General features: G+C 54.7%; 1 protein-coding gene across 2 annotated transcripts; it reads right to left on the reverse strand.

Moving 5' to 3' along the window:
- Window positions 1-4,029: 4,029 nt before the first annotated feature.
- On the reverse strand, window positions 4,030-26,922 carry Mmp17 (matrix metallopeptidase 17). 2 transcript variants are annotated; one of them, XM_021660285.2, is made up of 10 exons: window positions 26,566-26,919; window positions 16,608-16,740; window positions 16,216-16,345; window positions 15,589-15,872; window positions 14,833-15,009; window positions 12,909-13,008; window positions 9,978-10,060; window positions 9,741-9,893; window positions 7,084-7,341; window positions 4,030-6,625 (listed from the first exon to the last, which is right to left on the reverse strand). In XM_021660285.2, the coding sequence occupies exons 1-10, from the start codon at window positions 26,719-26,721 to the stop codon at window positions 6,333-6,335; spliced, it is 1,767 nt and encodes a 588-aa protein (XP_021515960.2). In that variant the 5' UTR covers window positions 26,722-26,919; the 3' UTR covers window positions 4,030-6,332. The 2 variants fall into 2 exon arrangements, with proteins under 2 accessions (XP_021515960.2, XP_060238259.1); XM_060382276.1 differs by lacking the exon at window positions 4,030-6,625 and adding an exon at window positions 6,763-6,907 and having other exon boundaries at window positions 26,566-26,922.
- Window positions 26,923-27,401: the final 479 nt, after the last annotated feature.

The raw sequence follows: 27,401 nt of genomic DNA on the forward strand, positions 1-27,401 counted from the left end.
GAGGCACCAGTGTCTGTAGGAGCTTTTGAGCTACTATGTGAGCAGTTTCAGTCTGGGTGGGGAACATCTCTACCCATCTATAAAAACTAACAAGTACTTTGTTTTCTCCTCCCTTGCTAGGCCAGATCTCAGTAAAGCCAGGTTCCCAGAGTTTGCCAGGGTGCTGGCCTCTCCTTTGGACCCCTTCCTGGGAAAGGGTTCCTTGTTCTGGATTTACTTGAGCACGACGTTGGCATCTGGCTGAGACATTTTGCACCATTCTGTCCACTCCAGGTAAAACATAACTTGGTGTGAGGCACTCAGAAGGTTTTGTGGACCTCAGGCGAGTTGCTTGGTGAAGGTCTTACCAGAGTCTTTCCAGTTGTTTCTGGGACAACGATCTGATTGTGGTATCCTCCACCAAGCTCTGGGGTTGAGCTGTCCATTCCTTCTGTTTGCACCCCTATTTTCTCTTGGTTGTACCATGGGGTCTGAGTCAGCACCATGTTGGGGGTGTGTCATCAAAATATCAACAGAACTCACTGGTCTTAGGACCATTTTCAGGTCAGGGGCCTGGTTGCCTCTTGTCTCGGGGAGTCTTTTTGGTGTCCACAGCAGTGGAGGACCCCAACTCATTGGGAAGCCAAATATCCTTTAGGGGGGTCAAGATACTGTCCTTTCCCCCAGGAGTGAGAAGCTCTCCTTTTCTATGGATATGCGTGGTAGTAAAAGCATAGCAACTGTCCGTGCATATGGCAATGGACTTTCCTTTTCCCCAGCAGAGAGCCTGGGCCACATTGATTAGTTCTGCTGTCTGGGCTGAGGTACCTGGTTTGGGCCCAAATCATTTCAGTTAAAGTAACTACTTACAGCCCCTACAGAACCTGAATTTACCTTTCCTCTGGTGACAGTCATGGATGAGCACCTGTGGGCCGTCACCAGGCAAGAGGGTAACAGGGCTGATGGCAGTTTCTCAAGCCACTGGAGGGTGGTGAAGGAGTAGGGCCTGGTACTGGGTCACACAGACATTGGACAGCCAGGATTCTTTCCTCGCAAGGGGGCCTCAACAGTGTGGGGGTGCTGTTAGTGTAAGACCCTGACTACGCAGAGGTTAACTTCTTTGCTTGTTTCCATAGACCAGCAACAGTTGCCCCAGCTCTTAGATAGGTTGGCCATCTGTGCCTACAGTGTCCAATCATTTGGACAGGTGTGTCACAGGGCGTTTCCATGGCCCCAAAGTTTGGGTTGAAACCCCATCTGTAATGTCTTTTGTACCCTGGACAAACAGATGAAAAGGTTTTGAGACAGCTGAAAGTATTAGGGCCAGAGCTGGAGTCAGAGCTGTTTTTAAAACCTCAAGTGCCAATTTTGTTTAGTCTCAGTCCAGATTAGGGGCTCAGTGTTCCTCTTTGTTAGACCCCTTGTCCTGGTGTATAGAAGCCTTGCTATGTCTGCAAATTCTGGATTCCAGAGGCATCAATACGGCACCTAGGAACTCTCGAATCTCTCTTTGGAGTTGGGATCTGAATGGAGGCAGCAGTCCTACTCTGAGGTGGCTCCTGTTGCTCCCTTCAGCTGGTAGCCGAGATAGGTAGCCTCTGAGGTACAAAATTGGGCTCTCTAACCCAACATTATGTAGCCCAAGGTCGGTATATATAGACCCAGAAAACTTTTGACACAGTGGCTCTCACCCTTCTAATGCTGTGACCCTTTAATAAAGTTCCTCATGTTGTGGTGAACCCCCAAGTATAAAATTATTTTTGTTGCTACTTCATACTGTGATGAGTTGTAACAGATATTTTTGGAGATAAAGGTTTGCCAAAGGGGTCATGATCCACAGGTTGAGAACCAGCACTGTGGAGCCTCACAGGAGAATCACAGGTCCCAAGTTTCTTCATAGACAGGAGAGAGCTATTCCAGGGTGACTGGCAGGGCACAGGGCACCTATCTCTCTAAGCCGGACAATGTGGACTACAGTTCCCCTTTTAGTTTCCAGGGTCACTGGGTGTTGTTTAATCTAGACAGGGGTAGCCAGAATGGTTGGTTGAACAAATATAGGAACTTGGTGTTGGGCTATTGCCGGGGATTTGGTTTCTGCCCATATCCCAGGAACCTTTGTTGTAAATCTGCATCTTTGATTGGGGAACAGCACTTTCAGCTAGGAGATAGTCTTCTGATAGAGAGCAAGACTTTGCTGGGTATCTATAAGCTAACTGCATCTCATCACCAGAGAAGGTGTGTCCACCCCCCTGTGTGCATTTTGCTTAGGCAGCAGGGTCCCTGGATGAGAGGCCCAGCCCTTCCCTGCCTCCACAGGGACTAACCAGGACAGGATCATGAGGAGGAGTCAATTAACAAGAGAGCCCTCCAGGAGTGGGCAGCTGGAGGGTTTGTGTTGTTTCCCTGGGTGATCTAGCAAAGCCAAAATGATCTGGGTCCCCAACAAGTGGGGGCAAGTCTTAAGTGGGGAGTGTGTGTGTGTGTGTGTGTGTGTGCGCGCGTGTGGGTTTCTCTCACCAGAGAAAGCCACTGGTCAATACAGGGAAACAGAACTGACAGAAACACATAGAGAGACGCAGAGAGCACACAGTAAGGACACCCAGGGGTGGCGACCACACATCTATATACCTGAGCCGACAAGGGGGAAACAGTGACATCTCGCAGACCCTGGACACTGGACACAGCAGCAGGCTCCCGCCCTTCCTAGGTGTCCAAACAGAAGTTTCCTTAGCCAGACTCACCTCCACAGGCAACAGACCAGGCAGCTTTCTAATTTGTTTCCTTTTGAGGGTGGGGTGTCAGACTCCTCCAAAGCATTAAGCAGTGACTGATCAAAGGACCTGAAACATCTCCAATTGATAACTCCCTCGCTGCTCCTTGGCTACTATACTCTGAGACACTTGGTATCTCTAAAGGACTAAACTTGCTTTTTGGCTTCTGTTAGTTCTGCTTCTGGATAACTGTTCTTGTTAACTGAAGTATATGTCAGCCCAAGATATGGGTTTTGTGCTTAAAAGCTCACCCTGAGAAAGGGCTCTGGGCTACACTGGGATCCCAAACACTCAGTGCAGTCACCAGCCAGCTAGCAAAGCCGCTCTATTAGCTTAAATCTGTCCATGTGTCCATGCAGCCTTCTCTGGCAAATATCCTACAACGTTTCTGGATGTCCCAACAAGACCCCAGAGACCAGACCTCAAGACATCAGGAGTCTCATAGCCCAGGATCACTGAGATGTCACCATTTCAACCCTTGGCTCTCAGTTTCCTCATCTGGAATAGGAAGTGGCTGCCTTCACTCTCTTCAGCATTGTTCCAGGATTCAGGCGAGTGTGTCTGGGCCACGCCTCAGCATGGAAACCATGACTGTTCTTGGTGACCCAGCCAGTGTGGCTCTGACCTCATCTCTGATACACTTGCTTGGCACCATGCATGCCTTTCTACATAGTATGGACTAAATTGTGGGCCCCCATCCAAGTTGGCATACTGGCCCCAAGGTGATAGTGCTGGGACTGTTTAGGGCTAAGCTGCAATGTGAAACATGGCCCACAGGATGGCACCTTTTAACAACAATGAAATCATATCATTTACTTTGTGTGGGTGGGGGCGGTGTGCACCACGTGGCACGTGTGAAGGTGCTGGGTCAGCATGGAGGAGCTTGTTCTCTCCCTCCACATGTGGGTGGTCCTGAACTCACGTCCTCAGGCTTGGCGACAGGCACCATCTTTGCCAGCCCAGGGTGGTGCATTGAAGGACTCACGGTGCCCACTCCTGGCCATGGCAAGGAGGTGGTCTCATGGAACCCTGACTGGGCTGCCAGCCGACAGTGACAGACGGGTTCCGTGAACTTCTTCCCATACACAGAGCACACGTTTGCTTATAAGGCCAAAGAAAGCCCAAGAGTGCATGACTACCCTTGCTGGGTACTAGGACCTCCCTGGGTAGCATGAGTATTGAGACCTCCTTTCTAGGGTTTCACCATGGTCACAGACGGACCATCCACATGGGTGCGGAGGGCCAGCTGGGCCCAGGACTCAGACCACACAGATCAGAATGACGAGTGAAATTTGTGTTTAGCAGCGATTTGTCTAGAAAAGAATGCCATGTGGTAGCATGCTGGCGGCTGCTGCAGGACAAGAGCCGGTTAGGCCCCAGAATATTTAGGTAGGTTGGTCAGGGGCAGGCAAGACTGGGTGGCAGCACCTGGGTAGGAGTCGGCTGAGTGGGGATCACGGCACTTGGTTGCCTGCTTTTCTGGAGAGTATGTGATGAGGACACAGGGAGACAATGAGGGAGTCTCAAAATTTGGTGGCCTGGTAGTCCCCAGGTTTTCTGGAGAGCAAGCCCTCAGGAGGAGTCAAGTCCTGGGAAGCATGGGCTGCTCCCAGAGTCTGCATCGTATCCAACAACCTGGGGGCAGACGCTCTTATTTCATTTCCGAAGCCTCTGCACAGGGAGGTGCAGCATACCGTGAGACACAGGGACCCAGCAGGGCACAGCCTGGTGGGAGCAGAGCATTGGCACCTACCTGCTCCACCCATTCCCCCTGAGAGACCACTGGCTGCAGCAATGAGGGAGGCATGGGAGGGTATGGAAGGGCTGTCCAGAGAACTTTGTGCCCATTGACCATCTCACTCAAGGCCAGAAATCAGAGGACTTTAGAGGGGGCAGGGGAGGTTGTACTGGAACTCAAACCCAGCGCCTTGTGTACACTAGCCAAGTGCTCCACCGCCGACCTGTCACCTATCCAGTGTAGAAAAATTTTATTAAGAGTTTGGGTTTTAAAATGAGTGAGACACCAGCATCAGAGAGCTCAAGCCTGCAGACCTGGCTTTCAGTGCTGTGACAAAGACTCTTAGGACCCTCCCTGCTACTGTACAGGACAGCTGCGTCCTGCAGGCTGGTGGACAGCGTGGGGCCTCTTAGGAACGTGCTTTGATACAGGTGCAGAGAGGGGTGGCTTTCGTGACAGGGAAACCTCAGACTCCCCCACACCCTGGCCTGTCCAGTGTGACAGGTGGCTGTGGCATGGGGCCGGGAAGGGGGAAGCACAGGCCTGGCTGGCCGTTCACTCCATCCTGTCAGCACTCAAGCCTGGCCTGGGAAGGGGTGGCAGCAGTGCCATGTATATGTCTGGCCTGGGGGTGGAGAGGTCTTTCTTACCTGAGACGGGACTGGGCCAGTTGCAGGAGGGGTAGGTGGGTGTGAGAGCATTAACTTTCATCATGTGTCCAATGACAGAAACTGCTTTCTCTATATCCGAACCTCAGGCCCATCCACCCCAGAAATTTGAATGTGGTGGTTCCTCCCTGGACCTGAACACTCCCATCTTGGGTTCCACCACAGAGGCCTTTTCTGGACCGTGAGGGTCTGTCTCTCAGAGCACCAGTTCTCCCATAGCCCTACATCTCCAAGTCAGATGGTCAGGGCAGGAGAGGTGGTAACACTCTCATGGCTCCGGAAGACCCTGATACTATTATCCCTGCAGCTGCCCTTCCCTGTCACCCTGTGTGCACCCAATTGCCCTTCTTCTCTAAGTGAACCCCCATCCACAGCTGCAGAGGGGACAGCTGTGAGTCTAGGCGGCAAGATCTTAGTCCAAAACTGTATGAGGCATCTTGCTGAAGCAATGGGTGCTGGCAGATGAGAGATGTCTCTATAGGCACCTCACTCCCAAGCCACAGCATTCCAGGGAGACCCAGACTTCTCTCCTGGCCACAAGGAGGGAGATAACAGGATACAGCCTCCACTTCTAGCCTGTCTAGGATGAGGAGAGAGTTGGCTGTGCGCCGGATGGTTGGAGCAAGGCCCCTGGCCAGCATCTGTGTGCCTGCAGGCAGATCCCGACTGCTCCTCTGTACCAGCTGATACGACACTGGCTACTGCAAACGGCAGCGGGTGAGACTCCTGGTAGGTTCCCTTTTCCCACCATGTTCCCCCATTGGGGCGTCGACTCTCTCACTCATGAAACAGGCACAGTAGCCCCTACGAACACCACGAGGACCTCCCGTTGTCCCCCATCAGCCCACATGCAGACGTCAGAGCTGCTCAGGTGTAGACAAGGCATCCCGGGGTTGTGACAGCTGGGCTTGGGCAGCCCAGTAAGGTGCGATGAAGCAGCATGGTGCGCAGAAGAGGGAAGGAGCACTGCCGATGGCCGCTCCAGGTGGGAAGGGTGCACGGACAAGCCCCACGGTCCCAGCTGAGGCCGCTCCAGCAGAGGGCACAGCACCCCTGGGTTCAGTGAAAGAAAGGAAGGACAGGAGGACCGGATGCTTGGAGCACAAGTCCTGCTGCCTACTGGCCAGTTTGTCCCTGCCCTCCTCGGCTCCTTGATCCGTGAGGCCAGCACTGCCCTCAGGATGCCTTGGTGGAGACTGAGGTCCACAGGCCCCACAGCAGGGGCGGCAGCAGCAGCAGCAGAGATGGCAGTGCAGACTTGTGTGCGTCTGAAGTGCAGGAGCATACTGCCAGGCCATCCTGTGCCCCGCTGCGGCCCTGGGGTCCAGTCCCTACATCCTCTGCATCTGCCAGCGGCTCACCACATACCAGCCAGTCCCGGGCTGTGGACTGTGGGTACCCGGGTGCTGCCTCCAGCTCGCCATCCAGCACCTTCCAGTACTCCTGGCCTCGGAAGAAGTAGGATGCACCTGGATAGGGGAGGAGGAAGGCTGAGCTGGTGTCTCAGTCACAGGGAGGTGCTGGGGGAGGGGGACTTTGCCTGTCTAAGATGTCCTGTTTGGACCTGTCAGAAGCATGGGCCTGGTGTGGGCAGCTGGAGACGACCGTGGGACACAGGAATGGACTGTTAACCTCCAGTCATCTTTGCCAGCATTTACCCGGCATTTATTCCATGTGCATCTGTTTTTAGCATTGGGGAGAGGCTATGGGCACTCTGAGGAAAATGCATAAAGGCTGGAAGTCCAGTGTGTCTGGGGAATGAAAAGCAGGAGGTCAGTGTGCAAAGCCTGAGAGGTGAGGCCCTGAACCCCTCAGAACTCCCAGACAGCTAAGGGTGGGGCATACAGTGGTTCAGGGAACCCCATCCCCCAACCCATCATGATCCCCATCTACAGACAAGGAGCATTGTCCCCTGTATGGTGCTCACCATCAGACCAGCGCATGGCGTCATCCAGCACGCTGGGGACACCCCTCCACAGGGGGCCCTGGGCAGGGTAGCCAGGGTCCATGCGCCGTGTGTGGTCATCGTAGCGCCAGTACAGCTGGTCCTTAAAGAAATAAGTCCTATCATTGTGGGCCCAGGAGAAGACAGCATCGATGCCACCTGGTGGGAGGCTGAAGTCGGAGACGGGTCGCGGGTACCCTTCCTCTACGTTGTTGTCCTTAAACACCCAGTATCTGTCTCCTGGTGGCGAGAGAAAGAGCCATGGGCTGCGGCAAAGGCTCCAGTCTTGACTTTTCTTAACGTCCCCCATCTTTCACCCAGGTGGCAGTACATGGCCGTAACCCCGTATCACCACTTTGAGGAGGAGACGTGTTGTCATTGACTGAGCACCTGCTGTATGCTTGCTGTGCGTTCACTCAGGTAACCAGTGCTTAAGAATTGGGTCCTATTCTGGCGGCCCCTTAGAGACAGAGCACTAAGACCCCTGTTCCCCTGCTCCGTCAATATAACGCGTGAAGGGCAGGAACATTCCCTCCCCCTTTTTGAGACAGGGTCTCATGTGGGTCAGGCTGGTCTCAAATTCACTATGTAGCTCAAGGATGACCTTGGACTTCTGATCCTCCTGCTTCCATCACCTGACTTCTTGGACTAAAGGCATGTGCCTCCATACCTTGTTTATGGGTTCTAGGGATTGAACCCATGCCTAAGCAGGCGAGCTACCAACTGAGCCGCATCCCCAAGCCTGGTGTGACCATCTTATGGCAGATGGCATTCAGTCCAAGGCTAGATCACAGGTGAGATGCAGGCGTCTCTGTGAGACACTGAAACTAAGATACTGAATACAAGGTAGCACCAGGGGACCAGACAGGCTCTATCCAGGGGACCCAGGGCAAGAGGCTTAGTTGCTTTTTTACTATTTCCAGGGCTTCCTGATAACTACATGGTGGAGGTGGGAACATAATGAAGAAACCTGTATTTACACCATCCAGGACACCAGTCCAGTGACCACCACCAAACAGTATGGGTCAGGACACCCGTGGATGATAGTCCACAGGCACATGAGGGTTGAAGCCTCAGGTGGTAGATACTGAAGGCCCGAGAGAATGTTCCGGTTGGGACCCTGGTGACATAGAAGTGGGTATCTATAGATGAAGATGCATATCACTGTGCTGTGGCATCATTGGCTCAGGGGCTGATGCTTAGGAACAACTGGTGTTGGGGTTCAGTCTCAACTGAGTGAAAATCCTAGAGGAAAAACTAGCCAACCTGTGGATACACACTGAATTCTAGGCTAGCCACAGCTACACAGTGAGACCCTGTCTTGAGGGGAAAAGGCGGCTCAATAGTTAACATCGAGAGTATACAGACTCAAGCCTCTGGTCAGGCCTGGGAGGAATATTTTAGATTGGGCTGAGGTGTGAAGACCCACCTAAAATGTGGGCAGCACCGTCCCATGGGCTGGCACCGCAGACTGAATAAAAGGGAGAAAGAGAGCTGAGCACCTTTGACTGAGGATGCAATGTAACCAGCTGTCTCATCCGGGCTGGTACCACTTCAGATGGAGAGGCAGCGACGCCTTCCAGCCAAGGGAAAGCCACTTGCTTACATCAATCCCAAGTTCCTGTCATAGCCAGGATAGGAAGAATTCCATTTCTACCTGTGCGTGGGCCCAGGAGGCTCTCACCTCATAGTGCCTCCTACCCTCTTTAGCTTCCTGCTTTGTAACTAAGGCTGGCTTCCAACTTGCTGTGTGGCCGAGGATGATACAGAATTGATGGTCCTCCTGCCTCTAACTCCCAAGTTTTGGGATTAACACAGCTTCAACATGCAGTGCAGAGGTGCAAACCCTGGGCTTTATGCACGTTAAGCAATTTTCTTGTCAAGGATGGGATTTCTCTGTGTAGCCCTGAATGGCCTCGAACTCATGAGGTCCACCTGCCTCTGTCTCCTTGAGTGTTGGGCTTAAAGGCGTATGCTACCTCCACCTGGCTCTGAGCAAATATTTTAATCAAATTGATAGCCTTAGCCCCCTGGCCCCGATTTTTGAGAGACAGTCTCAGTATGTGACCCAAGCTGGCTGGGAATTTGCCCAAGTCCAGCAGTGAAGGCTAGAAGCTGTCCTTCAGACTTGGGAACAAGATGAGGTGACCTAGGCAGAGGCTGCTGCTAGGGGCTGTGGCCTCACATCCCCCTTGCATTTCATGGCCTCTTTAAGGTCCCAGCGGTTGCTCTTAGTTCTGTACTCAGAGGGGCTGTTTCTGTCTTCACACTGGCTGTGAACCTGGCCTGGACTCTGTCCCTGGGCTTTTGCTCAATGGCAAGTCCCTAGATAGGCCCTGCCTGCCTTAGTTTGCTCTCCCTCATCACCTCTAATGCTTCTTCGAATACACTCCCTCCTCAGATGTCCACCTGCCGCCACCTGCCGCCACCTGCCCGGGAGATGTCTTTCTTTTTTGCTTGCGTGTGTCTGCAGCAGCCCCTACAGGATGAGTCGACAGTAGTCCTCAATACACATATCCAAAGAGCACAGCTGCTCTCTCAGACCAGTGTGCAAGGTTACAGCCAAGGTCAGCAGGGATGCCAGGGAGGCTGAGGCAGGTCACACAGCAAGGAGGGAAGCCAGGGCACGCTTCACTCACCTTTGAAGAAGACAATCTTGTGGTCACTGGTACGTTCATACACAGCGTCCACGCTGTCCAGGTGCAGTGGCAGGCCCCGCCAGAAGCGATGCATTTGAGCCGGCTGCAGTGACACCAAATGCCGGTCCCTGGTCAACCTCCAGAAGTACTTGCCTGGGTGAGGAAAAGGAAGGCAGCTGCAGGAGCCTGCTGTGGCTGTGGGGATCCTTCCTTCCTTCCACAGGACCCCAACGTTACCTTTGAAGAAGAATGCTTCGCCACGGATCTGGGCCACAGCATCAAAGTGGGCAGTGCACCTGTGAGGCACGTCCTTCCGAGGCCTGCAGGGCAGAATGTGAGATGGGCAGAGAGGCAGAGAACCCAACCCAAGCATCTGCTCTACTTCTGCCAGATTCATGGGGATGGGCATCCTGGAAGACCCCACAACAACCTGTGTCCACATGGCAGGCAGTACCCACTAGGCAAGCAAGGTGAATTACAGTGAAGGCCCAACTAGCCTCTAAGCTACAACGTGACCCTGGGGCTAGCCTAGTCTATATGGGACTGGCTCAAAACACCAGACAACACCCAACAAGCCAATAATGATGACTAAAGAACAAAAGCAAAGAATGTGAGCTTAAATCCGGTTTGTAACCACACCATGCATATAATATTACATTCTGGAGGTTGAGACAGGAGGATCACCATTTCCTGGTCAGCTTGAGTGTTGAGTTGCAATTGCCTGGGAATGAAAAACACTCAAAACATTCCCAGGAGGAATGGTCCTTACTATTTAGAAGGGAAGCAAAATTCCCAAGTCTCATGAAGTTCCTGAAACTTAACAAAATCACAGGGTCCCTTCTAAGGTTATATGACACTGCTGGGGGGAGGCAAAGGAGAGGGGAAAGAGGAGAATCTCCAATTGGCTGAACTACCTGCCAGTCACACAGAAGTTCTAAGGACGCAGCTTTTGAGTCCTTACTCAGGCTGGGGTGGGCTTTTCAGTAATACAGCTGTTTTTGCGTCACACATACTCTCATGAGCAACCCTCACCCATGTTCCTCTGAGTAGCCCCTGAAAAGTCACTGGTTCAGTAGGCTAGACCAGAATCCTCTCATCGGGGCCCTGTGAAGAGATGTTTCTATAACTCCCTAGACAGTCATTCAACACTGGGCTCCACAGTAAGACCTTGTCTGAAATAGAATGAAAGGAACTAGAGATATGGCTCAGTGCTGAACATTATCTTCTGAAAACTGAGCATAGTTGCACAACACCTTTAATCCCAGCACTTGGGAGGCAAAGCAGGCAGATTTCTGTAAGTTTGAGGCTAGCCTGGTCTACAGAATGAGCTCTAGGAAAGCCAGGACCCTGTCTCAAAACAAACAAGCAAACAAACATTTTCTACTCCGGCAGAGGTCAGTTTCCAGCACCCACATCTGGTGGCTCAGAACAACCTGTAACTCTAGCTCCCCCTGGCTTCTGAACTCACATATCCACACAGAAACACATCATTTTAAAAATCCTTAAAATAGTAGACAGGAAATAAGAACACCTCAGTTTCCCAGTGGGTAGGGCTGAGCTGTGAGTGTTCACTGGTGTAACTGTAGATGGAAGATCCAGTGTCATACTCCAGAGTCTGAGTGGGTCCTGTCTCCCACAGTACGAGCTGTGCAAGCACGGGACCCCAGACACTGCCCTATACCAAGGGGCCTGAGAGCAGAGCTGTGGGTGAGGCAGTGTCAGTGACAGCACACGATACACTGATGGAGACTGTGTGGTTCATTTGCTGAGAGGCGGCCAGCCCTGGGGTCTGCTGCAGAGGCTCCCCAGGAAGCTACCTGCAGGGCCACAGACAGCAAGCAGTGTGCACATGCATGATAACATGCTTGGTCATGGTGCAGAGCCCTTTGGCAGGGGTCACACACATGTACCCCCCTACCGAGCTGGGTGGAAGGGTTGATAGGAGAAAAATGACTCTCACAGGGCATATACCTCTGAGGCCCTGTCCCTAGTGTTACCTAGTCTTTAAATAAGTGGGATTTTGCTGGGTGTGGTGGTGCATGCCTTTAAACCTGGCACTCAAGAGGCAGAGGTAGGCCACCAGCTGAGTTTGAGGCCAGCCTGGTCTACAAAAGGGTCCAGGACAGTCAAGGCTACACAGGGAAACCCTGTCTCAAAAAACCAAAACAAAACAAAAAAACAAAACCACAAAAACAATCCAACCAACCAAACAAACAAAAAACCCAAACAACAACAACAAACCCAAACAAAAAGTACCAACAAAACAACACAGAGTTTGGGGTGTAGATCAGTACATTTGCTTTATATGCCCAAGGATCTCCAATACAAGAAACGCATGCACGCAAGCACACACCTTCCACAGATACGAAATAATGGTGGGCTAAGCTTATTGGCTCATGCCCACAATCCCAGCACCTGGGGGCTGAGTCAGAAAAATTGGAGGAGTTCAAGGTCAGCCTGCAATATAGGCAAAGACTTTATCCCCCCAAAACAAAACAAAAAACCCAGAACCAGCAGAACAGCACTTTGAGTGCAACGGCAGTTCCTGATGTACAGCTAAGGCAAGAGTAGCGCCGACCATCACAGAAACCAAAACCAAAAGCCCAAATGTGTGGGCACATCAGGGGCAGTGTGGGGTCAGGGAGGAGAACGGACAGGCTGAGTGAGTGACTCTCAACACAGTCCGTCTACTTAGGAACCCAGTACTGTCCTGAGAGCCCAAGCCACAGGGACAGACATGAATGGACTCAAAGGGAGCAGGGGTCGGGAGAGAGGGCGAAATGGAATGGGGACGCAGGATTACCTGATCTAGCCCTGAGTCAGCTCTGAAGAGGGACTGATACTAACACGAAATGCTGAGTCTTCCATACCCCAAACGAATGGGTGTCAGACCAGCCACTGGGTTGCAAGATCTCTTAGTCATCAAGGTCCCAGGCTTAGTGAACCAGGCTGTAGGAGAGGGACTATTTGAGGTTCACTGTCGCTCTCGGGTTAACAGTCCCTTTCCCCTCCCCCATCACCTATTGGGAAGTTTAAGAGAAGAGTGTCCCTTAGGCCCTGTCAGGACCTACATCAGTGACTTCCTTAAAGTCCTGGGCTACAGTGCGTACTATGTGCCCAGAAGGGGCAGCACTGGACAAGGACAGGCTGGCCAAGGACACGACTTACAGGGTGTCAGACCGATTGTTGGGGGGCTCTGGCAGGAAGGGCGGTTCCTCAGGCTCTGGGGTATCTAGCTGGGCAGTAGGGGACACGGACTCCCGCACACCTGTGGAGACAGAAAGACTGCGTTAAACCCAGGGCCCTGGGCATGGAGGCTGGGCTGAGAGACTGGCAGGTGCCCCGCTTTGCCCACTCAGCTGGATGGCTGTTGAGGAAGGGCAGCCCACCAAGCCCGTGAACTATGCTATGGCCTGAAGAGCTTGTCCAGTGCCTCAGTGTCCCTCAGCACACTCCTGCGTGGACACCCCTGAAAGACGGAAGCCAAGTGATCCGCAAGAAGTCTGCACCAATGTCCACAGCACTGGTCACCAGAGCTTAACAGGTACGTCACCCGGTGCTGGGTTCATTTAGTCATGGGAAGGAACTGAGTCTGACTGCTGTGAGGGAGAAACCTTGACCGCACACACTTGGGGTGGGGGTGGGACCACCAGCTACAGAAGGCCTTGTTCCTCACGGGGCAATCCTTAGAGAAAGCTCTTCGAGGCCCAGTTCAGCATAGTGAGTGTTTTAGATCCAGAGAGGGTGGTGCTTGAAGAGCTCTGTGACTGGAGAGAGGGGAGCTGGGGGGTAGTTTGCTGCATTAGAAGCAATGCGTAGGGGCTGGAGGGATGGCTCAGCTCTTAAGAGCACTGGCTGCTTTTGCGGAGGACCTGGGTGCAGTTCCCAGAAGCTCACAACTGTCTGTAACTCCACTTCCGGGGGATCCGATGCCCTCTTCCGGCATCCGTCAGTACCAGGTATGCATGTGGTGCACATACGTACATGCAGGAAAGAAATTTACACACATTAAAAAACAAACAAACCCCACAAGGCTGGGGAGCTAGCTCAATGGATACAGATGGTTGCTACTCTGGCAAAGGACCTGGGTTAGGTTCCCAGCATCCACTCAGCGGCTCACAAACTCCCTGTGTCTCTAGTTCTAGAGGACCCAGTGCCCTCTCCTGACCTCTGTATGCACAGGCATGCATGTGGTGCACATGCATGCGCGCGCGCATGCGCGCGCGCACACACACACACACACACACACACACTAAAATAAAAAGAAAGAAACCTGCAAAAACAAATGAAAACACCATCACCATAAAAGACAAAACAACAACAAACAAAACCCCTACTCAGACAGGGTACGGGGAGTGGAGCGGACAACAGGGAACAGCAAGGTTGGAGAGGTGCAGGGCGAGGCTGGGGGCAGGGTGGCTCTACCGGGGCAGGATGGTGTTTCTGTAAAGCAAACATCACTTCCTCCCAGGGCATCATCTTCCAGCTGGGCGCTGGGACAGAGACGCTTGTACTTACTTCCTGCTGTGTCTTGGGAGCAGTGCCGAGCCAGCTCTGTTCCTGTTTTGGCTGTTTGCACTCCGATGGGACTATTCTAGGCAAGCTGCCTGCCTCTCACTGTCATAGATTTACCTGCCTCTTGGTCCTGTAGGCTACTCTGGGCAAACGGTCTGGCCTTTGATGCTCTAGGGCTATTGCCACACTCCTGTAGGGATATTCTCTCATTCTCATGAGCTATCCAGGAGAAGCTATCTGACCCGGGCTCACCCCATGGCTATGCTCTTCCTTTAGTTGCCCAGTGCTTTGTAGGCCTGGGTCCACTTTTACTGCTTCCAAGACCCTTCAAACCTTTGAGGGACAGATGTGGGATCTCCAGGACTCTAAGCACCAGGGAGAATCAGCATTAGAGGGCAGCCCTGTGTCTCATGCCCGGGGCGCCTCTCCTCTCCCCTCTGTGCCACTCCCAGCAGACGAATGCCCACAGAAATCTAGACTAAGAGGTCACAGACATGAGCAGAGCTTCCAGCAACCCGGGGCGTTTGTTCCCAGCCCCACCTCCATGCAGTCCATACAAAGCTTTGGGGACACTCACCATACAACTGCCAGACACGCACCCTGTCCTCGTAGGGAAGCCCATAGCGTAGTGGGTCACCCACGGGGCCCTGGTAGTACGGCTGCATGATGGAGCTTGGGGCAGCAACATGGCTCAGGCCAATGGCGTGACCAAACTCATGGACGGCCACCGCAAATAGGTCCATCCCATGGGCATCTGAAGACACAGAAGCAGCATGAGCATGGGACGACAGGACCCCCTCGCTTGTGACGGGGCCGACCACACACAGAGCTGGTCAGGGCCTGTCTGCATCCTAGCTGTGCTGGGGGCTCCAGCTAGACACCTGAGTGCTGCAGGTCTGCTAAGACCATGCTGGGCTCCTACAGAGGCCCTGTGGGGCTGGAAGGGGTTTCCCAGGGGCCTCTTACACTTTCATGGTATGGAAGCTCGTCCCTGTAGTGCCAGGCCATTGTGGCGATGTCCCATGATTGGCAGGGTTTTCTAGGCTCAAATGCAGATCCCACATAAGAGGCCTGGGCTCCTGTGCACTGGGCAGGGGACTAGCTAGGTTTGCCAAGTTGACTGCAGACACTTGGTAGATCAGTATCATGAGAAAGGCCCAACAGCTTTCAGGGGTAGGGTTGAATTGTTTATGCCTGAGTGGGGACTCATTCTGGGGGCCACAGCTGCATCTATCTTTTATAGGTTTTCAGAGCGTTACTGTGGTGTTTTCAGGACCCACAGGAGCTGCCCAGGCCCAGGGTTTCCCCATACTCAGGACCAGCCCCTGCCTACCTGAGGAGCGGAAGGTCCATGCCTCATCATCATCAAAGTGGGTGTCTCCCGCCGTGTGGTGATCACCAGGGAAGAATGCATGGGCTACGGTGCCCCCAGGGCCATCAAAGGGGTAGTTGTCATTGTGGTCAGCCTTGGAGAAGTCGATCTGGATGTCAGCAGTGTTGCCCGCTACCTCGTGGAAGTTCAAGGGTGTGATGTCACTCCAGACTTTGAGGGCGTAGTACATGAGTGCGCGCACGGTATCCCGGCCCAGGGGTGAGTCCCGTGGGAATGTCCGGACCCTAGGGTCAGGGTCAGAGTGGAGGCCAGCTGTCCCTGAGGCCTTTCTGGACCTCCCACTGAGGTGGTGTTACCCCCTCCTCGGCATGAGTGTCCCCCTTTCGCCTGCCTTTTTCTAATCCTCAGGAGATGAATGCAGATGTGGCCAAAGATCATAAGCAAACGACAGCTTTCCACATGGCCTGGGTGGGCTGTATTTCAGTGTCTGGCCCACACTCCAGCCACGGTCTACACACTGGTAGGATCCTCTCTGAACAGGTCTGGCCCCAGTGATGGCAGAGGGACAGAGAGACACTACCCTGGGGATTCCCTGCCTTCCCCACCCCCCCACCCCCGGCCCCATACCTCCAAGAAAGGTTCCTCTTGCTCCATTTGGTTGGTGGCGGAGTCTGTCGTTTCTTTCTCGCTTGGGCCCCAGGAGGCAGGTCCGGGAGGGAGCAGCGAGGGGTCTTCATCAGGGCCAGAGTGGCCTCATCTGTACAGTGGACACAGGTCAGCAGGCAGGCCTGACTCTACTTCCCCAATGACGATCCCTCAGGGCCAATGGCTTAAAGGCCAGGTGTGCTCAAACCCAGCTCTCCCCACCAGGTTAAGGCTACATTCAAGTTCATGGCTCCGGCCAGTCTGAGTCCTCAGGGGCTAATTGTGGGGTCCTGAGGAGCCAGGGTGGGTCTGACCAAGGCTAGTGCAGCCCTGAGGGAACCAAGGAGCCTCTCGGTGCCTCTCAGAGAACTAACCCAGGATGCCGGTGGTCTCCAGGCCGCCAAACTGCTGCATGGCGGTAATGGCCTTGGAAAGCTCCTCTTGCTTCTGGAGCTGCCCTGTCGCCGGGTCTGCAGGTGGCAGGTAGCCAAACCTGCTCAGCCACTCCTGAGACACAGAACGGAGTGAGACGTTATTAGGGTGCAGCGACCTGAGGAATTGCTGCCCAAGCTCATGGACGTTGCCGGGAAAAATGCCTCCTGAACCCTGGCCGCCCCTAGTCCCACACCCCTGTCCTTAAATCAAGTTATAAGCAGTTGATAAACACGATGCCTGAGATGTGGGTGAGCGCATGATGGACCAATGTTTGCCGGCAACCACCAGATGGTGCTAGAGTCCACATGCGCCGCAAGATTGTGCCAATCACCCTGCTTGAGGCATACATCTAGCTGGCTCCTGTTTACCCAAAGGTTGTGTGGAGCAGGGTACTCTGAGTCAAAACCACCCTCCTTTTCAAGAAGGGCACAAACAAGGGGCCCAACCCTGCAGACTAATTTCCTTCCATCTCATCTAAACACACACACACACTTTGAAACAGGGTCTTACTGTAGAATCTTGGCTGGCTATGTACATCAGGTTGCGCTTAAGATCCCAGAGATCAGCCTGCTTCTTTCTTCCAAGTGCTGGGGTTAAATGTGTCTACCGCCCCCACCCCGCTCCCCAACCAGCTACCCCTCTTTGGAGACAGGATCTCACATAGTCTAGTCTGGCTTCAAACTCACCTTGTAGCCAAAAATGACCTTGAACTTCTGATGCTCCTGCTCCCACTGCCCAAGGGCTGGGATTATCGTGCTAGGGATTGAACCCAGGGCTCTGTGTATGTTAGGCAAGCACTCTCCTTATCTTTTTTTTTTTTTTAATTTTAAATTTCCCAGCTGTGGTGGTGCATACCTTTAATTCTAGCATTTGGGAGGCAGAGACAGATAAATCCCTGAAAGTTAAAAGCCAGCCTAGTCTACACATACACAGAGAGAGAGAGAGAGAGAGAGAGAGAGAGAGTTCCAGGATAGCCAGGGCTACACAGTAAGACACTGACTTAAAAAAAAAAAACTACAGAGAAAGTTTAAGTCGTTGTGTGTGTCTCTGTATATGAATGCAGGTGACTTCAGAGGAGAGAAGAACCTTGGAGCTGAAGTTAACAGGTGGTTGTGAACTGCCCAGTGTGGGTGCTGGGAGCCCAACTAGGGTCTTCTGCAAGAGCAACAAGTACTCTTTCGTTTTTAAGTTATTCTAAGTTAGAATGGTGTATTTTACTTTGAGTGAGATATGTAGCCACATGCATGCTTGCTGCCCACAGAGGTCAGAAGATGTCATCAGATCCCCAGGACTGGAGCTATGGGTGGCTTCGAACCCCCATGTGGCTACTGGGAATTGAACCCAGGTCCTCTGCAATAGGAACAAGTGCTCTCAATCATTGAGCCATGAGTCCAAGAGCTCACCCACACCCCTTTTTGAGACAGTGTCTCACCATGTCGCCCTGGTTAGCCTGAAACTTGATATGTAGACCAGGCTGGTCCTGAACTCGTAGAGATCCTCCTGTCTCTGCCTCCCCAGTGCTGGCATTAAAGTTATATGGCAATACACCCATAACCTACTTCTTTTTTGATGGACATTTAAAGAAAATCAACCCATTCATCCTTCCTTGGCCTGAGGATCCTATCCTGAGGCTGTTACCCAGGCTATGTCTTCTGGCTGGTTGCTGCTATGATGGATGTTGTTTGGGAGCCCAGTTGATGTCTTGAGAACTGGCCTTCAGCTTTCCCTCGGGGCCACAATCGGGGCAAGCTATGCTGGCTAGGAGGTTCAGCCTGGACGATGCAGTTTGCACGAATTCGCAGGGTGCCCTCCAGGTCCCCTCTCCAGAAAACATGTATCCTTGCTGGGGCTTCTCTTTCAAAATCCACCCCACCCCAGCCTTCCTTAGTGGGAAGCTGCCAGGACGTGAGGGGATGCCAGAGACCTGCTTCTAAGACTGAAGGGCAGGGCAACGTTCCCCAAAGCAGACCAGAAGTGGGAGCCCTGTCCCTGGGCGCAGCCCAGACCTGTCTACTGCCCCGTTTTAGATTCTGTTTGGGGCCAGCTTCGGTGAGACCCTGTTTTGGCATTTTCTCTCAAAAAACTAAACAGGGTTTCTTTGTGTAGCCTTGGCTGTCCTGGACTTGCTTTGTAGACCAGGTTGGTCTCAGAGATCTGCCTGCCTCTGCCTCCCGGAATGCTGGATTAAAGGCATGTGTCATCATGCCCAGCTTCAAAAACTATTTTTAACATTTTGGTTATTTTCACATACACACACACACACACCCCACATTTTCAAAACTCCCTTTGAAGCTCCCAGGCTCAAGCCAGGGACACAGGGCTTCATGGCTACTGTTTCCTCCTGCAGGAAGCACCGCTGGAGTTTCCTCATCCTATACGCAGAATACCTTGGGAAGAATGGGTCCCTCTTCCAGGAGTGCACATGAGTGGGTGAGGGAGCAGAGGGTATGAGCGGAGGGTCACCCCTCTTCCTCTAAGCTGGGATGGCAGTTGATGCTTGTCCATTGAAGACTATTAATTGGGGATTGGCAGCATTGCACCTGCATTCTCAGATGCGCTGCCTCCATCAAAAGCGAGCTCAACCCTCAGAATTCTGGCAGCCCCAGTCCTAGGAGGGGCTGACTACAGTGGGCTTTGGCTTGGGGAGGTGCGTGACTGCCAGTGCTGGCCTCAGCTGGACACACAAGAGGCAGCCACCATTCATACATCAGGTATGAGGGTGTGGAAGCCTCAGGCGGCCAGCTCATCCCTCTCCAGGCGGGTGAACCCCAAACACTCAGAGCTTCACATTATCATCTGGGAATAGTGGCTGATAAATGTCAAGTGAGGAGAATGGGCTGCTGAGGTATCAGTTAGCCTAAGGGGACTTGGGGCTGCCTAGGCTGACAAAAGCCACCTAGAAGACAAGACTTCTACAAAAGAGGCGCCTTGACTCACAGCTAGCAACCAGCGAGTCCCTTATCACCCCAACCCACCCGCTCTGAGCCAGCTGGGGTGTAAGCCCCTCCCCACCTCGCTGTCTGCAGGTAGGGTAGTTAGAGGTAGGTCCTCCTCTCTTTCTCTCCCCTCTTCCGAATACCTCTAGAGCAGGGACCACACACCCAGTCCTGGGCCTCAGGCTTCCTGCTCGCCTGCCTGGTCCTCCTTCCACTGTCGCCACGGAGACAGACCGCTGTCTCCAGGGCAACGGAGGCGGCAGCAGGCGGGTGCTGTGAGGCTCAGGGTGAACCTTCCAGAAGGCCACTGGGGAGGGGGTGGGGCCAGGAGAAGGGGAGTCCCACCCCAAGGCTGGACACCACTTCCTCCCAGCCCTGTCAGAGAACTGGACCATTACTGCAGACCAGTACTGAGGCTTCCCAGGTAGTGTGGGATTCCCACACAGATGTAAACACGAAGTCAGTGCTGGCCCCTCCTCTTTCCCATCTTACTGTTGCGTTTATCACCATTTGACACAATGTGTATCTTTTTACAGCTCTAACGAGGCATAATATATACAGTGTTAAAATCCTTCAGATGATTTTAGCAAATTTATAGAGCACAGCGGCTGCCCAAGCCCCTGTGAGGACTTACCAACTGTCTCTTAGAACCTGGGCAGCTCTGCCTGCAGCCCTGGTTAGGTGCCATCTGTGGCCCCAGGAGCCTGCAGACCTTGCCTGGCACCCGGGCTATACTGTAAAGCTCACAGCCACCCCTCACCCCTCTCCAACTGTACCCACCAGCTGGAGGCAAGCAGATATCAGCAGCCCCATCTCACAGGTAGGGAAACTGAGGCCCAGAAGCTGAATCCAGGCTCTTGTCCTTCCAACCAGTGTCAGGAGCAGGGCCAGTGCCTGCTATAATTCATACGATAGATAAATAACTATAGGAGCTACCGATCATGGGCAGTGCTACCTTTGGCCACCCACTCCTCACACCTACTATCTTTTTTCCATCAAGCCCCTCAGGCCCTTGTAAGGGCAACACCAATGGGAACCCCAGTTACAGGGGAGGAAACCGAGGCCCAGATGAGCTGGGTAACCTGTCCAGTTACATGGCACATAGCATATATGACTCATGTACTTACTACTGAGTATGTACGAGTGGCGAGGCCAGAGGACAACTTCCGGTGCAACCCTCAGGAACACTGCCTAGTTCCTTTGAAACGGGGTCTCTCATTGGCCTGGAGTTCACTGAAGAGTCTGTATGGTCAGCAAGCTCCAAGCATCTCCCATTTCTGCCTCCCCAGTATCAGGATTACAAGTATGTTCCACCATGCCATGCTTAAAATATATGTATATATTTAAATATATTTGTATATAATAATAAATATTAATGTGAATATCAACATTATATATATTTATAGCCTTTTTGAGACACGGTTTCTCTGTGTAGTGTTGGCTGTCTTGGAATTGCTTTGTAGACCAGGCTGGCCTCAAACCCACAGAGATCTGTCTGCCTCTGGCTCCCTGAGTGCTGGAATTACAGGTGTGTGCCACCACACCCAGCTAAAAAAATATTTATTAATGTGTTTATGTGTAGGTAGTTGTGAGTGCAGGTGTCCAAGGAGGCCAGAGGCATCTGATCGCCTGGAGACGGAATTACAGGCAGTCGTGAGGCACCCGCTGTAGGTATTGGGACTCAACTGGGAACCAAACTTGGATCTTTCATACAGGCTCTTAACTATTGGGCCATCTTGCTTGCCCCATGACCAGCTTTGTGATCATGGGTTCTGGGTGGAGGGAGGTTGAACTCAGGTCCTCATGCTTGCATGAGCACTTTACCGAGTGAACCTCTCTCCAGCCCCCAAATAAAGATCTCCAGCCCTTTTATAAAGATTGGTCCTAGCAGGCAGCTGGAATGATTCCCATGCCTGGGTATTCAGGTCCTGACTGGGCCAAGGGCTGGCTGTGAGGGCTGCTAGGCAGAGCAGGGCAGATCTGCCCAGAAGTGGGCAGTACGGAGGGGAAGATGAAGGAAGCCTAAGCACAGTGTCTCGGGCCGCTCTGGTCCTGATGACGGCCACTCCAGGGATCTTGAGCGAAGGGCCACTGAATGCTTCCTACTTGCAGGCCCGAGGAAGCTCCACAAGACCCCCGGGGTGTGTGGAGGGTGGTGGGCGCTGTTTGTTTGTTTTCCCTGTGCTCCTCTTTGCGAAAGGTGGGCATTCTGTAAGTCACCGCAAGTTGACCTGGTGTGCGCTACCGTTCCTCCATTTTACACAGCACGTGAGTGAGCGCCGAGCTGGGGCTAGAGCTGTCTGGCCTCCGGGCTTATCCTGTGACCACTGCAAGGGAGGGGAGGGATGGGCAGAGGGGACAGTTAGAAGGACACTCCACGAAGTTGTTCTGGGTAGACGCGGGGCTGTCCAGGTAAGCCCTGGGGAGAGCAGGTGTGAAGGTCTGATGCGGGAAATAGCTAGGCGCTAGAGCCTGGGAAGGAGGTGGACATTAAGGGGTGAAGGGTCTGGGGACAGGGACAGAGTGGGGCTTGGAGCTATGAGGGGATGCAGGCTGCGTGCCTACCACATAGCCATCCCATCTTTACTGTCTTATCCTTCACGTGCCAGCACTGGCCCCTACGCGGATCCAGGGCCAAGTGTTACTGCAAGTTTTACGTTTACAGTTAGGGCCACAGGCATCTAACACGCCCTGGGAGGCCCCCAGCGGTCCTCACTGGAGAACACCCTGTAAGCCTCCTGGACTTTTCCAGCTTCCCCTCCCTAGGTACAGCCCGCTCCTCCAGGCCCATTGGACAGGAAAGAACCCTGAGGCGCTATGATCTGCTCGGTCACAGAGCAGGTAAGCAGCAGCTTGGGACCCAGTCCGGGTCTGGGGAAAAGGGCTCCACATTAGATAGCCACAGAGAGGCCAGGTGTGGCGGCATACTCCTTTAACGCTAGCACTCAGGGGGCAGGGGCAGGCAGACCTCTGTGAGTTCGAGGATGGCAGTAGCTATGCGGTGAGACCTTGTCTCAAACCGAAGCAAAGCACAAAGCAACGGGCATCAAGACCTGTTTCCTACTCTTTTGGTACATGCACACGTGTGTGTGTGTGTGTGTGTGTGTGTGTGTGTGTGTGTGTGTGTGTGCTAGGAAAGAACCCAGGGCCCGTCACAAGTTAGGCAAAGGACCCATGCTGTGGTTTGGATTAAAGCGACCCCCACCACAGGCTCATTTGCAGTACTGTTTGGAGAGGATTAGGAGGTGTGCCACTGGGAGCCCGACTTTGTCAAAGAATTGCCTGACAGTGTGTTCTTCGCCACCCGAGATGGGAGCTCTCAGTGATTCCTGCAGCCACTGCTTCACCGCTGCCATCGTGAGCTCTACCCTCGGGAACCGTACTCAGTTAAGCACTTTGGTTTCTAAGCTGCTGTAGTCACAGCAGCAGCTAAGACAGTGGCCCTCAGCCTTCCTAACGCTGCCACCCTTTGATACAGTCCTCACACTGTGGTGACCCCCAGCCGCAAAATTATTTTTGTTGTCATGTCATAGCTGTGGTTCTGCTACTGTCACGGCTAGCGATGTCATTCTCTGATGGTCAGGGTATGTGATGTGTGACCCCTGTGAAAGGGTCAGTCGGCCCCCAAAGGGGTCTCGACCCACACACAGGTTGAGAACGGCTGAACTAAGACCACCGGAAACTGATGCACAGTCTCATCTTCTTTCTGTTTGTTTGAGACAGTATCTCACTAGGTAGTCCTAGAACTCCCTATGTAGACCAGGCTGGTCTTGAACTCTTCCTTCCTGAGTGCTAGGATTACAGAGTTAAAGCTGCATACACCACCATGGCCAGCATTGGTCCTTTTCTAAAAAAGATGTCTCCTGTTGCTCAGGCTGGCCTTGAACTTGCTCTGTAGCCAAAGGTGACCTTAAAAAAATGACCTTAAATAGGACCTTATCCTCTGCCCTCTGCGTCCCACTGCTGGGATCACATGTGTGTGCCACCATGCCTGTTTTTTTGTTTGTTTGTTTTGGTGGGGCTGGGGCTGGCAGCCAGTGGTCCGTACATGCTAGGCAAGCAACTGAATGACATCTCTAACCCCTCTTTCCACTTTCTAAGCCAGTCTCACTCTCTAACCCATGCTGGCCTTAATACCATCCTCCTGCCTCAGTTTCCCTGCAGCTGTATCAGCAGGTATGGATCCACTTCTGCTTAACCACCCGGCCATCTTGGTTTGGATCCACACGGAACAACTGTAGTTCCCGGAGCACAGGTGTGGGCGTTAGGGGAATTCCTGAGCGGGCTCAGCAGGATGCAGGCAGCTGTGGGAGCAGAGGTGGGCACAGGAGGGTGGTTTAGGCTTTAAGAGGGGGGCACTCTGCACTCCATGTCCCTGCTTCCACCTGTCATCACTGGCCCCCCTCCCAAGGTCTCTGCTTATCCTGGCCATCCTCCGTCCCAGCAGCTAGCCCGCAGTTGTGGGCATATCCACTGCGAAGCTCTGCACCTGCCCTGCTGTGCGGGGCCAGCAGCGGAAGAGACTCAACAGCGAGAGGAAACAGCAGAGTAGAAACTTCCCAGATCGGTTGCTGAGCTGCCAGCATGAAGGGGGCTCTCAAGCAGACCCCTCGCAGCCACAGGCCGCCAGATCCACAGCGTCCACGAGGGAGTCAGGCCTGGCTGAGTGATATGACATTTGTGAATGAAATATGAGGGGGGTGATGGCGAGAACCCGCGGAGCCAGGCGGTGGATGAAACGTTCTCCGAGGCAGGCTGTGAGTGAAAACCACAGGATGTGAGCGCTGGAGCCTGATCTGCCTGTGTGGAGCTGTCCACTTCCCCGTGGCTACCCAGCTGGACACTGCAAGGGCCGCCAGGACACCACTCTCCAGAACCTTCCCTGGGGCGACACACTTTGCCGTGGGGCATTAACCACTCAAAGAAACGGAGTGATAAAACAGGGCCCGCTAGGCTGTGGGGAACCACATCCTGGGTGTCCTTCCAGGGGGCCTGGGGCCTCTTCTAGGCTCTATTCCCAGGCGTTAGCCCCTCCCGGGTAGCCCAGCCGTGGGTGCAGCGCTGTCTGGCAGCGGCTAATCACAAACACAAAGGCGCCCTTCTCCTCAGAGGCATCCAGACCTGAATTCACTCAACAGCCCGCAGAGGGCGGTCTGAGGGACATCGGAAAGCTCCCACCCAAAGCCCGCCCATCTTTGGCTGCTCTGCGCCCCTGCACCCCACGCTCTCAGGTGCCAGCCCCTAGAGGGCCACCAGAGGGCGCCCACCACCAGCACAGGAGAGGCAGGCCGGACCGTTCCCACACCCGGGAGGGTATTGTCCTGGGCAGGGGGCTGCCTGCTGCATCTTCCCGCTTCGCCCAGGACTGAACGACAGGGTTCTGCTGCCTCTCGCAAGGCTAAGTCACGCGCCCTGCTCAGTGAGATCTTCAGGGTGCGGGTGGGTTGGTGATCCTGGGGTGCTCAGGAACTCAGGAGCGTAGGGGGAAAGTAGGATGAGGCCCACAGGTGCCGGGGGAGGAGTCAGCCCTACCCCAACCTCGAGATCCTGCTGCTGCAAAACTTCCTAAGTGCACTGGGCCTGATGGAGAACTTGCACGGACAGGAGCGCCCCCGCCCCGACTCTACCTCGGCGTCCCCTCTCCCCTCACCGGCCCCTTTTGAGACACCCTGAGAGCCAAAAGAAAGAGGGGATCTGGGCTCTATTGTCACCCATCCAGAACAGGGACTGGATGTCCCAGTGCTCATGGCATGGGGAGGGGGGCGCAGCTATGAAAGCCTAGAAGCACGAGTGTGAAGAACTACTATTTTAGAGGCCGTTGGGATGGGAGGAGGCCACCCCGGAGGCCACCAGACGTCTGCAAGTGGGCAGAGAAAGCATGGGGCTGCTGCCACCTCAGATGCCTGGGAGCGGGAGTCAGCAGCCTCTCCCTTAGCTCCAGAGGCAAGTCTTGCCGAACAGGGGGTTGTCCGCGCCCCGGGTGTCTCCTCCAGCACGAAACCTCCATGACACCTTGCCTAGACCTAAGGGTTCAGGAGGGTCCCCACTGACAACAGAGCAGACCCGGCTGGGAGCGGATTAGGAGACTGGCTGGCTTGTGCCAGTCAGGAAGCCGCCCCTGGCCGGGTCTCCGTCTCTCGGAGGATCAAGGGCGCCCAGGCTGGGGCCTCCTCGAAAGCGGGCTCTACACCCGTCGCGTGCCTTTGCAGAGGGCTTCGCGGGCCTGCGGAGCCATAAAGTCTCACGGAAACCTTCCGGGGCTCCTGCGGGTTTCCAGCCGACTTGGGTCAGGAGGGTAGACGAGAGGTGGGGAGAAGCCGGAGCCGCGGCCCCCAGGCAGGGGTGGCCAGCCCAGCCCCGGCAGGGGGACTTGGCGGGATGGGGACGGCAGCGGGCTCGACCAGGCAGAGGTGGTCGCCCGCACCGGCGGGACAAGGCCGAGCGTTCCCGGGGAGGAGGGAGAAGGGGGGTCGCGCCGCTCACGCCGTGTAGGAGGCTCTCCCGACGTCGTCAGCGGGGCAAACTCGGCAAGCCCAGGTTTTGCGGGCGCCAACATGCGCGTCCCCGGCCCGGGGCGCGCGCCCCTGACCTCCCACTCCGGCCGCGGAGCTCACGGGGCGCACCGCTCCGGGCGTCTATGACGCCGGCCACCCCGCCAGAGGTCTCTGTGGAGCCGCTCTTAACCAGGGACTCGGCTCCAGCTGGGCGACCACCTCCCCGGGGCGCCCGCGGCGGCCGCGCACAGTCGCACGGAGCGGGAAAGGGACCCGCGTCCTCCTAGACCCGCTCGCGTGCGCCCCGCTCAGACCGAGCCCCAGCCTCAGTTTCTCTGCCTTGGAAATGGGTCCCCCCCCCGCACCTCTCTGCGGGGACCAAGGGAGAATCTCTCTTCTCGCTTGCACCCCGGGAACGCCCGCGGACTCGGCCCTCAGGCTCCCCGGGTCCCGCGCCGCACACTCACCATCCCGAGGTTGAGGTCCTCCGCGCGGGGAGCGGGCGCTGCGCAGCCCCCGTGGGCCGCCAGCGCCAGCGCCAGCAGCAGCGGCGGCAGCCCGGGCCCGGTGCGTGGAGGGCCAGGTCCCCGGGGGGACCCTGGTCCCTGCTGGCGGCGTCCCATCCCGCTCTCGGAGGCGGGGTGGCGAGGGTCCCCGCGCCCGCCAGCAGCCAGCTCTGCGCCTCGCTCGGCTCCGCGCCCGCTCAGGTCCGCTCCGCGGGACTGAGCCGCGCGCCCGCCCGCCTCCGGGGCAGGGCCATGCTAATATATGCTAATCAGACATCATCCCGCCCACTCCCTTAAAGGGGTACCCCCCAGCGCGGGAGGGACCCGGTGGTCTGTACAAAAGGTTTGCCCACCCCGAGTGCTGGAGTGCTGCTCCAGGCGGGGAGCGGGTGGATTGGGGTGCGAGTGTTCTAGAGTCGCCCTCGGTCCCATGGAAGTGCCCCCTAGTCGCCTGCTAGAGCTCTCGGTCTAGTTTCTGATCATTCAGGACCTGGAGATCGCAGCAGCGCGCATGATGGACGCACGGGGGAGCCCGCGGGCCACAGAGTCTTGGGGCGAGTGGGAGTGAGCACCCCGATGCAGAGGGAACGGGTGGAGGGAGGGGGTTAGTGTGGTAGGAATGAGAGTAGGAGAAAGCGGGGGTGTGGGATGGGATGGGTGAGGTGGGATGGGATGGGTGAGGTGGGCGGGAGTCGGGGCGTGGGTTGGGTGGGTAGGCCGAGGACGCACCTGAGTCCTTGTATGGAGCGCTGAGCACAGAGCACCTTTCCCCCTGGTCCTCCAGGAAGCACCTAGCT

Source organism: Meriones unguiculatus, chromosome 4 (assembly GCF_030254825.1).
Source record: "Meriones unguiculatus strain TT.TT164.6M chromosome 4, Bangor_MerUng_6.1, whole genome shotgun sequence".
Lineage (NCBI taxonomy): Eukaryota > Metazoa > Chordata > Mammalia > Rodentia > Muridae > Meriones > Meriones unguiculatus.